At 39.7% G+C, this 16,489-nt stretch overlaps 1 protein-coding gene across 1 annotated transcript in view; it reads left to right on the top strand.

Moving 5' to 3' along the window:
* Nucleotides 1-16,489, top strand: part of LOC122790679 — an 800,254-nt gene that overhangs the window by 535,000 nt on the left and 248,765 nt on the right. The window contains exon 18 of the mRNA XM_044058202.1: nucleotides 12,234-12,329. Within this exon, the coding sequence (XP_043914137.1) occupies nucleotides 12,234-12,329 (96 nt within the window). The remainder of the gene's footprint in view (nucleotides 1-12,233; nucleotides 12,330-16,489) is intronic.

Raw genomic sequence — 16,489 nt, forward strand, 5'->3', positions numbered from 1 at the left:
AGGGACAGTTTGTCCATGGCATGTTTCTTGTTGGTTCATATCTTTTCAGGGGAGACCAAGGTGGTATTTATACTACTAGGGACAGTTTGTCCATGGCATATTTCTTGTTGGTTCATAGTGTAACATAATGTGGCTCTGCCTCAGTCTTTGTTACTAATTATATGAAAAGGCACACTTTGGGTACAGTATATAGCTTTATGTTGGTTGCAGATTTAGTTATCTGTCTCGTTTTGCATACATTTACTAGTATTTATAATACTAGTATTAGTTATATGCTTTTGATTTAAAAGAAATGCACAATAGATAGTGTTTTTCTTTCTGCATCATTGCAGCATGAAGAAGAGTGCAGTTATGTGAGTAATTATTAGCAATTGTTCTAAATTTCTAAGGAAATCAAGGAAAAAATAAAAAAAATAGTATTAGTGCTCCTTCTTCCTGTCATGAAAGGAGCACTTTCAGTGTATTTCAGTCAAGACGTGGTATGGATAAATGGTTTCTGCTTTACGTAGGTGACACAAGTTGTTACAGTCCTCAGATCCTACAAGTTGCCATTATAAGATGCTCTATTTGTACCTATCAGACCAGTTAGAGAATACAGTTCTTGTACTAGGGTATTATCAGACCATTATAGAATACAGTTCCTGCACTGGGGTATGATCAGACCAGTTGTAGAATACAGTTCCTGCACTGGGGTATGATCAGACCAGTTATAGAATACAGTTCTTGTACTGGGGTATTATCAGACCATTATAGAATACAGTTCCTGCACTGGGGTATGATTAGACCAGTTATAAAATACATTTCCTGCACTGGGGTATGATCAGACTAGTTATAAAATACAGTTCCTGCACTGAGGTATGATCAGACCAGTTATAGAATACAGTTTTTGCACTGGGGTATGATCAGACCAGTTGCAGAATACAGTTCCTGCACTGAAGTATGATCAGACCAGTTATAGAATACAGTTCCTGCACTGGGGTTTGCTCGGACCAGTTATAGAATACAGTTCCAGCACTGGGGTAGGATCAGACCAGTTATAGAATACAGTTCCTGCACTGGGGTATGATCACACTAGTTGTAGAATACAGTTCCTGCACTGAGGTATGAAAAGACCAGTTATAGAATACAGTTCCTGCACTGGGGTATGATCAGACCAGTTATAGAATACAGTTCTTGTACTGGGGTATGATCAGACCAGCTATAGAATTCAGTTCTTGCACTGAGGTATGACCAGACCAGCTATAGAATACAGTTCCTGCACTGGGATATGATCAGACTAGTTATAGAATACAGTTCTTGTACTGGGGTATTATCAGACCATTATAGAATACAGTTCCTGCACTGGGGTATGATTAGACCAGTTATAGAATAAAGTTCCTGACCTGGGGTATGATCAGACCAGTTATAGAATACCGTTCCTGCACTGGGGTATGATTAGACCAGTTATAAAATACAGTTTTTGCACTGGTGTATGATCAGACCAGTTATAGAATACAGTTCCTGCACTGGGGTTTGCTCGGACCAGTTATAGAATACAGTTCCTTCACTGGGCTAGGATCAGACCAGTTAAAGAATACAGTTCCTGCACTGGGGTATGCTCGGACCAGTTATAGGATACAGTTCCTGCACTAGGGTATGCTCAGACCAGTTATAGAATACAGTTGCTGCACTGGGGTATGATCAGACCAGTTATAGAATACAGTTCCTGCACTGGGATATGATCAGACCAGTTATAGAATACAGTTCCTGCACTGGGGTATGATCAGACCAGTTATAGAATACAGTTCCTGCACTGGGGTATGCTCAGACCAGTTATAGAATACAGTTCCTGCACTGGGATATGATTAGACCAGTTATAGAATACAGTTCCTGCACTGGGGTGATCAGACCAGTTATATAATACAGTTCCTGCACTGGAGTGATCAAATCAGTTATAGAATACAGTTCCTGCACTGGGGTATGATCAGACCAGTTATAGAGTACAGTTCCTGCACTGGGGTATGATCATACCAGTTATAGAATACAGTTCCTGCACTGGGGTATGATCAGACCAGTTATAGAATGCAGTTCCTGCACTGGGTTATGATCACACTAGTTGTAGAATACAGTTCCTGCACTGGGGTATGATCAGACCAGTTATAGAATACATTCCTGCACTGGGGTATGATCATACCAGTTATAGAATGTAGTTTCTACACTGGGGTATGAACAGACCAGTTGAATACAGTTCCTGCACTGGGGTGATCAGACTAGTTGTAGAATACAGTTCCTGCACTGGGGTGATCAGACCAGTTATAGATTACAGTTCCTGCACTGGGGTATGATCAGACCAGTTGTAGAATACAGTTACTGCACTGGGGTGATCAGACCAATTATAGAATACAGTGCCTGCACTGGGATGATCAGATCATTTAGAGAATACAGTTCCTGCACTGGGGTGATCAGACCCATTATAGAATACAGTTCCTGCATTGGGATATGATCTGACCAGTTATAGAATACAGTTCCTGCATAGGGTATGATCAGACCAGTTATAGAATACAGTTCCTGCACTGGGTATGATCAGACCAGTTATAGAATACAGTTCCTTCACTGGGCTAGGATCAGACCAGTTAAAGAATACAGTTCCTGCACTGGGGTATGCTCGGACCAGTTATAGAATACAGTTCCTGCACTAGGGTATGCTCAGACCAGTTATAGAATACAGTTCCTGCACTGGGATATGATCAGACCAGTTATAGAATACAGTTCCTGCACTGGGATATGATCAGACCAGTTATAGAATACAGTTCCTGCACTGGGGTATGATCAGACCAGTTATAGAATACAGTTCCTGCACTGGGGTATGCTCAGACCAGTTATAGAATACAGTTCCTGCACTGGGATATGATTAGACCAGTTATAGAATACAGTTCCTGCACTGGGGTGATCAGACCAGTTATATAATACAGTTCCTGCACTGGAGTGATCAGATCAGTTATAGAATACAGTTCCTGCACTGGGGTATGATCAGACCAGTTATAGAATACAGTTCCTGCACTGGGGTATGATCAGACCAGTTATAGAATGCAGTTCCTGCACTGGGTTATGATCACACTAGTTGTAGAATACAGTTCCTGCACTGGGGTATGATCAGACCAGTTATAGAATACATTCCTGCACTGGGGTATGATCAGACCAGTTATAGAATACAGTTCCTGCACTGGGGTATGATCATACCAGTTATAGAATGCAGTTTCTACACTGGGGTATGAACAGACCAGTTGAATACAGTTCCTGCACTGGGGTGATCAGACCAGTTATAGAATAGAGTTCCTGCACTGGGGTGATCATACCCATTATAGAATACAGTTCTTGCACTAGGTATGATCAGACCAGTTGTAGAATACAGTTACTGCACTGGGGTGATCGGACCAATTATAGAATACAGTGCCTGCACTGGGATGATCAGATCATTTAGAGAATACAGTTCCTGCACTGGGGTGATCAGACCCATTATAGAATACAGTTCCTGCATTGGGATATGATCTGACCAGTTATAGAATACAGTTCCTGCATTGGGATATGATCTGACCAGTTATAGAATACAGTTCCTGCACTGGGGTATGATCAGACCAGTTAAAGAATACAGTTCCTGCACTGGGGTATGATCAGACTAGTTGTAGAATACAGTTCCTGCGCTGGGGGATGATCAGACCAGTTATAGAATACATTTCCTGCACTGGGGTATGATCAGACCAGTTATATAATGCAGTTCCTACACTGGGGTATGAACAGACCAGTTGAATACAGTTCCTGCACTGGGGTGATCAGACCAGTTATAGAACAGAGTTCCTGCACTGGGGTGGTCAGACCAGTTATAGAATAGAGTTCCTGCACTGGGGTATGATCAGACCATTTATAGAACACAGTTCCTGCACTGGAGTGATCAGACCATTTATAGAATACAGTTGCTGCACTGGGGTATGATCAGACTAGTTATAGAAAACAGTTCCTGCACTGGGGTGATGAGACCAGTTATAGAATGCAGTTGCTGCACTGGGGTATAATCAGACCAGTTATAGAATACCGTTCCTGCACTGGGTTATGATCAGGCCAGCTATAGAATACAGTTCCTGCACTGGGGTATGATCAGACCAGTTATAGAATACAGTTCCTGTACTGGGGTATGACAAGACCAGCTATAGAATATTGTTCCTGTACTGGGCTGATCAGACCAGTTATAGAATGCAGTTGCTGCACTGGGATATGAACAGACCAGTTATAAAATACAGTTCCTGCACTGGGGTATGATCAGACCAGTTATAGAATACCGTTCCTTTACTGTGGTGTGATCAGACCAGTTATAGAATACCGTTCCTTTACTGTGGTGTGATCAGACCAGTTATAGAATACAGTTCCTGCACTGGGGTATGATCAGACCAGTTATAGAATACCGTTCCTTTACTGTGGTGTGATCAGACCAGTTATAGAATACAGTTCCTGCACTGGGGTATGATCATACCAGTTATAGAATACAGTTCCTGCACTGGGGTGATCAGACCAGTTATAGAATACCGTTCCTGCACTGGGGTATGATCAGACTTGTTGCAAAATACAGTTCCTGCACTGGGGTGATCAGACCAGTTATAGAATACCGTTCCTGCACTGGGGTATGATCAGACTTGTTGCAGAATACAGTTCCTGCACTGGGGTATGATCAGACCAGTTATAAAATACATTCCTGCACTCGGGTATGATCAGACCAGTTATAGAATACAGTTCCTGCACTGCGGTATGATCAGACCAGTTATAGAATGCAGTTCCTGCACTGTGGTGATCAGACCAGTTATAGAATACAGTCCCTGCACTGTGGTGATCAGACCAGTTATATAATACAGTTCCTGCACTGGGGTATGATCAGACCACTTGAATACAGTTCCTGCACTGGCGTGATCAGACCACTCATAGAATAGAGTTCCTGGACTTGGGTGATTAGACGAGTTGTAGAATAGAGTTCCTGCACTGGGGTGATCAGACCAGTTATAGAATAGAGTTCCTGCACTGCGGTATGATCAGACCAGTTATAGAATACAGTTCCTGCACTGCAGTGATCAGACCAGTTATAGAATACAGTTGCTGCACTGGGGTATGATCAGACAAGTTAAAGAATACAGTTCCTGAACTGGGGTATGATCAGACCAGCTATAGAATACAGTTCCTGCAATGGGGTATGATCAGACCAGTTATAGAATACAGTTCCTGCACTGGGGTATGATCAAAACAATTATAGAATACAGTTCTTGCACTGGGGTGATCAGACCAGTTATAGAATACCGTTCCTGCACTGGGGTATGATCAGACCAGTTATAGAATACAGTTACTGCACTGGGGTGATCAGACCAGTTATATAATACAGTGCCTGCACTGGGATGATCAGATCATTTAGAGAATACAGTTCCTGCACTGGGGTATGATCAGGCCAGTTATAGAATACAGTTCCTGCACTGGGGTATGATCAGACCAGTTATAGAATACAGTTCCTGTACTGGGGTATGACCAGACCAGCTATAGAATACTGTTCCTGCACTGGGCTGATCAGACCAGTTATAGAATACAGTTGCTGCACTGGGGTATGAACAGACCAGTTATAGAATACAGTTCCTGTACTGGGGTATGACCAGACCAGCTATAGAATACTGTTCCTGCACTGGGCTGATCAGACCAGTTATAGAATACACTTCCTGCACTGGGGTATGATCTGACTAGCTATAGAATACCGTTCCTGCACTGGGGTATGATCAGACCAGTTATAGAATACAGTTCCTGTTCTGGGGTGTGATCAGACCAGTTATACAATACAGTTCCTGCACTGAGGTATGATCAGACTTGTTGCAGAATACAGTTCCTGCACTGGGGTATGATCAGACCAGTTATAAAATACATTCCTGCACTCGGGTATGATCAGACCAGTTATAGAATACAGTTCCTGCACTGGGAAATGATCAGACCAGTTATAGAATACCGTTCCTTTACTGTGGTGTGATCAGACCAGTTATAGAATACACTTCCTGCACTGGGGTATGATCTGACTAGCTATAGAATACCGTTCCTGCACTGGGGTATGATCAGACCAGTTATAGAATACACTTCCTGCACTGGGGTATGATCTGACTAGCTATAGAATACCGTTCCTGCACTGGGGTATGATCAGACCAGTTATAGAATACAGTTCCTGTTCTGGGGTGTGATCAGACCAGTTATACAATACAGTTCCTGCACTGGGGTATGATCAGACTTGTTGCAGAATACAGTTCTTGCACTGGGGTATGATCAGACCAGTTATAAAATACATTCCTGCACTCGGGTATGATCAGACCAGTTATAGAATACAGTTCCTGCACTGAGGTATGATCAGACCAGTTATAGAATACAGTTCCTGCACTGCGGTATGATCAGACCAGTTATAGAATACAGTTCCTGCACTGAGGTATGATCAGACCACTTGTAGAATGCAGTTCCTGCCCTGGGGTGATCATACCAGTTATGTAATACAGTTCCTGCACTGGGGTATGATCAGACCAGTTGAATACAGTTCCTGCACTGGCGTGATCAGACCAGTTATCGAATAGAGTTCCTGGACTTGGGTGATTAGCCCAGTTATAGAATAGAGTTCCTGCACTGGGGTGATCAGACCAGTTACAGAATAGAGTTCCTGCACTGCGGTATGATCAGACCAGTTATAGAATACAGTTCCTGCACTGCAGTGATCAGACCAGTTATAGAATACAGTTCCTGCACTGGGGTATGATCAGACCAGCTATAGAATACAGTTCCTGCAATGGGGTATGATCATACCAGTTATAGAATACAGTTCCTGCACTGGGGTATGATCAGAACAATTATAGAATACAGTTCTTGCACTGGGGTGATCAGACCAGTTATAGAATACCGTTCCTGCACTGGGGTATGATCAGACCAGTTATAGAATACAGTTCCTGCTCTGGGGTATGATCAGACCAGTTATAGAATACCGTTCCTGCACTGGGGTATGGGCAGACCAGTTATAGAATACAGTTCCTGCATTGGGGTATGATTAGGCCAGCTAATGAATACAGTTCCTGCACTGGGGTATGATCAGACCAGTTATAGAATACAGTTCCTGCACTGGGGTATGATAAGGCCAGTTATAGAATACAGTTCCTGCACTGGTGTATACCTCACCAAAAATATCAAACAGGTGGAAAAACCGAGATGTTCCTAACAAAGAGAAATGCAAACTTAAAATTTCTATGCTACCATGAAAGGTACAAGCCAACCAAAAACAATGTAGTGAACCATACGATGGCAAAAACTCCATTCAAGTAATGATTAAAACAAAATATTTATTGAAATAGTGAATGCTTTTGCAACCATACCATGCTGCTTCATCAAACAACATACCAAAGTAAAATCAGTTTAAATACCACTTCCAACCAATCAGAACTCTCCAACAATCTATTATCAAATTCAATTACCAGAACTACATACTAGTCCCTTTAAGAGCACCATCAAAGTATAGGCTGTAACATCATTAAAACATATAAAAGAAGTTTGATTTAGCAGATCATTTTAAAAAATAATTAAAAAAATATATTCTGTTTACTTAAAATACACAAAAAAAAAAATATATATATATATATCTCATTACTTGAAGAAACCCCTATTCTTAAGAGGTTTGATGGATAGCCTGTCATTCAAGCCATGCCCCTTGTATGCCTCCATTTGAATTAACCGTCTCATTTCAGAATTTTCTGTTTGAACCCTAATATCACGACCTCTCCTATTAATGTTAACATTCTTTACATGTTACATTAGGGTCAGTGTTCACTTAGCACAGAAGATTGCTTAGAGAGAGAGAGAGAGAGACTGCTCTAGTATTTAATGAGACAATAAATCACAATACAGGAGATGTGTACAGAGGATAGTTAAATCTAGACAAGGGGGACAAGAATGTATCATTTATAATTTGTCTAAACACGCAATCTTTGTAAGACAGATGTCTTGGTTAACAGAAAATTTGAATTTGCAGTAATGTCTAGATCACGGTGATGAGGAGGCAAAGACTACCCAAAGAATAAGATGAAGGGTTATAATGTATGGATGTTGTGTGCTGTTGGTGCACTTTACAGACTGTGCTGTAGATAAATGAAACAAAGACAAAAAGGAAACAGAGTGAGACACATGTTATGTCAAAGGATCTGACACATACCTCTTTAGAACAGCAGCACCAGCAACGGACAAACATTTGCTAAAACTCTGAGAAGATTAAGGTCTTCCTGGATGATTGGCTGTTTTAACTATCATTTTCCTTCGGTGAAAAGAATTGCAGGGACTGTAGAGAGACAGGTTATATAGGAGAGATGGGCCAGCCTTTCAGAAGTAGGATGAATCCCCACAATCACATAATTAGAAGCAAAGTGACCAGTAAGTCGGAGTCAGCACATGTTTCCCAGTCTGACCATTCTGTAATGGATGTGATAATGCTTCAAGAACATTTATATGTACCTTTGGAAACAGCAATGGGAATTCAGCTAATTCGGTTGTTCAGTACGGCAGTCAGGGGTTTGAACCTGGATTTTGGTTTTATGAGACACTGTAGCACTTAAGTTTTTTCTCTGAGCAAGTAAAAATGTTTGCACAAATTTGCTGTACTGAAGAGCAAAAATATTTTTCTTTTCTGGTAATGCATGATTTTATGATGAATTTAGCCCAAACTCAAACTACTGTCTATCTCAGGACATTTACAGTAACTGTTAACATTACTGGGGTTTGCATTTTAGTACCTGCACCTCATTATGACCAGTAATTCTTTTCACATAAGGTAACGTTGTAGTCAGAACAGTAGTAATCTTAAATGTAATACTTCGTGTATGAACTACACACAATCCCCATATATGCATTCTGATCCTATGTCTTACTCTTTTGGGAGCTCCTGCCTTTATCAGCGCCGTCAACCTGACATTATTGAAAATGCGTTTCTGTTAACCAATGTTGCTTGTTTAGACAGACTAGTAAAACATGATGACTTCTTGTATTCTTTCTTAGCTTTAACTACTTTCTCTACACGTTTCTTGAATTGTAATTTATTGTCTCATTAAATACCAGAGCAGCCTCTATCCTCATCTTTTCCATCTTCAGGCTCACTCTCTCTCTTTTTCTCTCTGAAAACACAAAAACACTGGAACACAGACCAAATTTAATACCTTTTTATTGGTCCAGTGTAGATTTTGCAACTACTAAAAGGTTTTGTGATGGCATGAGCCCTTTGTAAGCAGTCAAGTTACTGATGTTAGATAAAGTGCATAAATATAGCATTTATTTCCAGTTGGATAAAAAACCTTGAAAAATGTGCATGTCAGACTACACTTCAGAGAAGGACACTGTGTGTATGTGTGTGTGTGTGTGTGTGTGTGTGTATGTGTGTAAGAGAGAGAGAGTTAGAAAGACTGAAACTGTAGAAGTGTGGGTCATGCCCTGCTGTAAAAATCAAAGTTTGGCATGTTATGTTAACGTTAGTGCTCATTTAGCAGAGAAGACAATCCTTAGAGAGGCTGTTCTGACATTTAGTTGGACAATAAATCACAGTGCAAAAGATGTGGAGGTAGAGTAGTTAAATCCAGAGCAGAAAAACAAAAAGTCATGTTTTGCCATTAATTAATGTGTTTAAACATGCAGTATTTGTGAGATAGATGTCTTGACTAACAGACATATGAATTAATAAAATGTGCAGGTCACAGTAGTGAGAAAGGCAGGGACTACCAACAGAATAAGACAGGAGGATTGCAATGCATAGTTGTCGTGTGCAGTTAATATACTACAGCCTGTCGTTCAGCTAACCGAGAGAAAGAGAGAGATGGGGAGAGAGAGAAAATTAAATGTGCTGTTAATGTAAGTCTAAGGTTCTGAAAAATAATAGAATTGGGCAAAGTGTTGTTACACTGTTAAAACTCTGACAGTTAAGTTAATGTTTACTACTGTTCTGATTAGAAGGTTGCCTTATATGAAAGTAACTGCTGGCTCTTGTCATGAATAAAACACTGGTGCTAAAATATACCCCAGTAATCTTGACAGTTACTGTTAGCTTTCTGAGATACTCAGCAGTTTGAATACAGTGAAAATTCATCATAAGTCATGCATTACCAGACAAAAAACGGCGTTCTTCGTTATACCTTCTTTGTGTCCGCTGTTAGTCGCTCAGTGGAAACTTTTTTTAAGTACTGCAGTATCACATAAAACCAATATCCTAGTTCAGACCACTATCAGATTGGTTAACTGAAATAAATTAATTTCCATTCTCTTCCTTCCCAAGGTGTACAGAACTGTCCATTTAAGAATCATGATTGATATATCTGAATGATTAGACTGGCAAAGTCTGCTGACTCTGGCTTGTCATTGTCTGTGTAACTGTGTGTCTGTGGGCATTTGTTTTAGTTATAAGGGGATGGCCTGCCTCTCCTATGTGACCTGTGTCTGGACATTTCCTGCATTTGTTTAGATAAACCATATTTTTAGAAGTTCAGGTAAATGGACCATGTACTTTGAAACTTCTGTTCTGTGAAATTATGTGGGAAGCTGTACAGTCATGTAACATTCTGCACCTTGGATAATCAAAGATGACAGAAGAAACAGTGCAAGAAATCACCAGTGACCAACAAAAGCACTGTGTTGAGGAGTTCAAGACATCAACCGGCCAGCCACAGATATGTCACAAACGTTTATTGAGCACAAAACACCATAAAGTCAATGTAAGATGAAAAAACGTTAAACGCCAAACTAAACACAGCGATTTTCGTCTGAACCTCAAACTTCATCAGACATCCATTAAAACAATTAAGCAATTAAACCAATTCTGCACCTTGGATGACTGCAGGGTTTGGAGCCATTCCGGACCATGTTCTGTTCAGGTCTAAGTATGCTTCTGAAAAGAAGACTCATTAGGTTTGGTGGTTATTTAAATGACACCAGTGGAAGTGCTTGAAAAATGTCCCTCAACTTGGCATCTTCCCTGACATTGGTTGAAGGTCTGTTATGATTTTGTAGAGTTTTTTAAGTTTTGGATGATACGTTGTCACTAGTGGATCTCTGTCACAGGGGTACCTGTAATACTGAAGCAGCTGTTCTTGTGGTATGTCCCACTAGATCGTGACCAGGAGTAAGTTACGAAGAGGAAGTGTGTTCACTCTTCATTGTAGCTGCATGATTCGGGTAACAAACTCACAGTTTATCTCTGTTGTCTTTTAAACAAAGGATTAAAGGATGTGCTCAGCATGAACTGTGTAGTAGTATACATCTTAAATTATGTAGCAGGATTAAAGAATGTCCTCACCTTGAACTGTGTAGTAGTGTACATCTTAAAGTATGTACCAGGATTAAAGGATGTGTTCACCTTGAACTGTGTAGTACTATACATCTTAAAGTATGTAGCAGGATTAAAGGATGCACTCACCTTGAACTGTGTAGTAGTATATATCTTAAAGTATGTAGCAGGATTAAAGGATGTGCTCACCTTGAACTGTGTAGTAGTGTACATCTTAAAGTATGTAGCAGGATTAAAGGATGTGCTCACCTTGAACTGTGTAGTAGTATACATCTTAAAGTATGTAGCAGGATTAAAGGATGTGCTCACCTTGAACTGTGTAGTAGTGTACATCTTAAAGTATGTAGCAGGATTAAAGGATGTGCTCACCTTGAACTGTGTAGTAGTATACATCTTAAAGTATGTAGCAGGAATAAAGGATGCACTCACCTTGAACTGTGTAGTAGTATATATCTTAAAGTATGTAGCAGGATTAAAGGATGTGCTCACCTTGAACTGCGTAGTAGTGTACATCTTAAAGTATGTAGCAGGATTAAAGGATGTGCTCACCTTGAACTTTGTAGTAGTGTACATCTTAAAGATGTAGCAGGATTAAAGGATGTGCTCACCTTGAACTGTGTAGTAGTGTACATCTTAAAGTATGTAGCAGGATTAAAGGATGTGCTCACCTTGAACTTTGTAGTAGTATACATCTTAAAGTATGTAGCAGTTACCATATCCATCTTCTGTGGTGCATAAAACACACAGAACTGTCTGCATGTCTGTCCATTTTGCGCTTTTTTTCCAAGCAGATATAATTGATGTAGATTATATATGGTGTGTTTTCTCTACACATGTAATAAGATGATAGAATTTTGGCAGCCCAAATTTTATTGTTTTTTTTAAATATCCACAGGAAAAGCTAAAAACAGCCTTATCATCCCTGGAATTAAAAGTCAAGAATCTTAAAGATTTACAGAACACTAATGAGAAGAAACTGCTGGACATACATGTAAGTAACATGATTTGTCATGTGGTTTGAGTCTCTTGATTGTAGATAGTCAGTGGCAAAGAAGAAGAAGTGAACCATTTAGGAATGCTAAGGAATTGGGAAACTGTGCTGTTGGCATGTCTGGCAGTGATTTAAGATTTATTAATCATTTTTTAGACCTGATCATTTATGTCAACATGAGTTGATCAGACAATTTGTGGAATACTTATTTATTTATTTTAAGTAGGATTAATCATCAAGGACATTAGAAATGTCTGAAAAAATGTAAAGAAAAAAATCTGAGACTTTAATTCTGATACCTCTCAACTGTCCATATTTTTGTTTCATATTTTTGGTGTGTTTCATAAAACTGGTTTTCTAGCAAATCAATGATAAATCGTTGAGGATTCAAGTCAAAATATAATGACATATGTTTGAGTTTCAGGGATGTCCTTCCATATCGCTGTTGCAGTATTCCTTATACTTGGGATCCCCTGCCAAGGGTAGCCCGACATCTAGCCAGTGTACCAAAGCCTTAGGTTGTTATTTGGATTTTGTACGTCAGGCTTATGCTCCCCGCACATAGTGTAGGGCATAAAGCTGATGTACAAATGTACTTTCCTGAGAACTTCTTTGCCACCAGTCTGAATGCCATCTTCGATTATCGGTCTGAATGCCATCTTCGATTATCGGTCTGAATGCTCCTTCATCTGCTCGTTGCCAGGTAGTTTCATAAAAGTGCCCCAGTGAGGGTTTCTTTTTATACTGCTTTTACTTTTGGTTGCAAGGTTATATGTCATCAAGAAAGGTTAAATGCCAGTGTGGGAGATAGAGTCCCCATAAGGTCAATCACAAGTAGTGTTTGTTTTGCTTGGATGATTCTCTTATCTTTGTGAATTGTTTAGTGCTGGGTTGGCATACTCTTCAGTTAAATCCCGCCTTTCAGCTGTTTCTGTTTGTCTGCTTTTGACTCCTGATTTGGCTTCTAGATTTGAGGTCAAAGAATTCCTTAAAGGCATCCTTCAAATTAGGCCTCCCAGGAATTCTATTCTCCTTCCTGGGACCTTAATTTTGTTCTTGAGAAATTGACTCAGGCTCCTTTTGGGCTTAAAGCTTCAACTTCCTTATGGCATTGCATTTGGAAGACTGTTCTTATTTTGGCTCTTACTTCAGCTTGAATGGTGTCTGACTAGGCCTTCTTTTATGCCCAAGGTGATTAATGAGTTCTTGTTTAATCAGTCTATTCATTTGCCCACTTTTCCGCAGTCTACTATTGAGAAGGTTCTCCACAACTTGTATTTACATAGACAACTCAGATTTTATTTAGATAAAACTAAGGCCATTCGTAAATCTGCACAACTTGTTTTTCTCTGTTCATCCTAGGTCTTTAGGTTTGACTGTTTCTCAGCAAACTATTTCTTACCAGATCTCTAAGGCCATTTCCTTTTCGTATTCTTTTCATGAGAAAAGCCTTTCCACTTCTGTTAAAGCTCATTCTATCAGGGCTGTGGATTCTTCTGGTGCTTTTTTCGGGTCTGTATTAGATAAACGAAAGTTTTACTGAACGCTGACATTATCGAAAACCCCGGAACTCGAAACTGCAATTGTGGGGGACTGCACCCCCACCCCCACTAAATATATGTTCCAATTCCGAGGTCGCACTACAGTGAGGAAAGGGCAAATATTCCCATCTTCACTGTACTGCGATCTCACAATTCTGGTTTCGGGTTCCGGGATTTTCACTCATGTTAGCATTCGGTAAGATAAACTTTCATTTATCTAATATAGACCCCTTTTTCCAAAGGAGTGGATACCAGCTCCATCCTTCAGGCCAGCTACTTAGACTTTTGTGCATACTTTTACCAAACATTATGCACTGGATGTGGTTTCCAGGGCTATCCTGCATGGCTTTATTGAGGGCACTACTGGACCTTCCTCATTCCACCTTTCCTTCTGAGCTTTTGTACGTTCCCTTCTGTAAGGAATACTGGAGCAATGATATGGAAGGGCATAGTACAGTTATGTAAAATCTTAGCGTAGCAGTAGATGTCCTTCACTTTACTCCCTCCCTCCTACACCTTTTTTCCTTCTGGATGCACATGTTCCTCTGTTACTGCTTAGCCTGTTCTTCATGTAGAAGTTAAATACGTGTGTAACCTTTATACCCTAGACCATATGGAGGGAGCATACATGTGACATACAATGTCTCTGTAGCAACCCAAGGCTTTGGTATACTGGCTAGACAATAGACTACCCTTGGCAGGGGATCCCAAGTGTAAGGAATACTGCAACAGTGAAGGGAAGGACATGTACTTTTATTGTAAGATTTTACACAACTGTACTTTCTTACACTTCAGAAAATTTGTGCTAATTCAAAGCCTGTTATTCTATCAACTTTCTAAATTTGTAAGAACAATATTTAAAAATCAACCCTATTTTTAGGCCTTTGTCCCCTATTATGTGTAACTTTAAGATATTTTGCTCTAAGAGGTTGAGAGGTATGAATCTGACATAGTGTTTTATGGGTGACATGCAAGTACTGCTGCATCACAGTGCTTGGTTGGCCAATAAGGTTTCCATCTGGCACCTTCTTTATACAGTCTGAATGTCTTTCTTCTGTCTATCAGGATTGTACTGCATGGTTCAGTTTCTTTATATATTGTAAAGATTTGTGAGAATTTGAATTTGTAGTCTTCCAAGCTGCACATACGTATGCATACAGTGTGCATTCTATGATGGACTGGCATCCTGTTCTGCATTTGTTCTCTGCCATTAGGATTTGTTCTTTTTTTTTTTTTTTATGGTTGCCAAAATAGAATCTAGTTCTCCCACAAGGCTGAATAGGATGAACAGATATCAGAAAACAGTGAATGAGTAATGCAAATGTCTCATACTCCTTATTAGCTGATGAAGCCAGAGTCTGAACATAGTAGAATGGTATAAGAATTTCTTGAAGGAAGATGCTATCTGTGCAGTAATTCTTAAGTTGCATACATAGTTATGAATCACCAGACCCCACAAGATTACTCAAAGCATTCCTATGCCTGCTGCATCTCGCTGTAAATCTTATGCTTTTCCAGATGGATCCAGTAAGAAAACTCATCTCAAAACCTGCTAAATGCATACAGCTCAATACAGACTCACTTTGAATCAAAACCTGATGAATGCATATAGCTCAATCCAGACTTGCTTTGAATCAAAACCTGCTGAATGCATATAGCTTAATCCAGACTCGCCTTGAATCAAAATCTGCTAAATACATATAGCTCAATCCAGACACGCTTTGAAAAGATATTCAGGTACTGCCAAGCAAAACACAACTAAGCAATTTTTTTATTTATTACAGAAGGGCAATGTGGGAAAACATTCCCCCCACTTCTCCCTTATTTAAATATACTAACCGCACAGTCACTCGACCATGAAAAAAGATAAGCATCTCACCAGAGCAAAAGCAGTATCTGCAGGAACTGTAAATTCAGTCAAGTCATTAAACAGAAAATGCTGTCACGGAAAATTAACTTTTGGAAAATGGAAATCAGGGAAACGGGTGTCATATGTCATTTATTTATTTAACTGTAAACAGGATAACAATCCCTTTGTGCTGTGCCATTCACTGTGCTTAGTGGTATCTTTTCTTTGAGGCAAGAAAATGTGGCTATATTAGACATATGTTAGTTCATAGATTCCAGTGTCATAACAACATACTGACCCTGAGCCATCATTTCAACCTTCTGTTTTTTTTATTATATATAAATTATTAACACATTACAAGAATTACCTGAACTAGCATTAGAGTCATATGAACAGCTAGCAGTGCAAGCAACTACCAAACCCTTCAAACTGTATTATGGATTGTTACGTGAAACAAGAATACTTAAGTAACTAAATCAATAGCTGACCAAGTTCTGGCAGGTCCTTAATAATAATCCCTTTCATTGGGAATACACATTACTAATGTTTTTTTTTTTAGTCTATAAGGAGTTAAAGTGAAAAAAGACCACATACCAAAGTGAAAGCAAACGAGCTGTACTCTGAACATCACTTAACATGTTTAACCAAGTCTGGGGGCGTACACGTCAGATGAGCTATACTCTGAGCATCACTTAATACGTTTAACCAAGTTTGGGGGTGTATTCATCAGACAAGCTATACTCTGAGCATCACTTAATATGTTTAAACAA

This window comes from Protopterus annectens, chromosome 16.part0 (assembly GCF_019279795.1).
Source record: "Protopterus annectens isolate FY-2018-M chromosome 16.part0, PAN1.0, whole genome shotgun sequence".
NCBI lineage: Eukaryota > Metazoa > Chordata > Ceratodontiformes > Protopteridae > Protopterus > Protopterus annectens.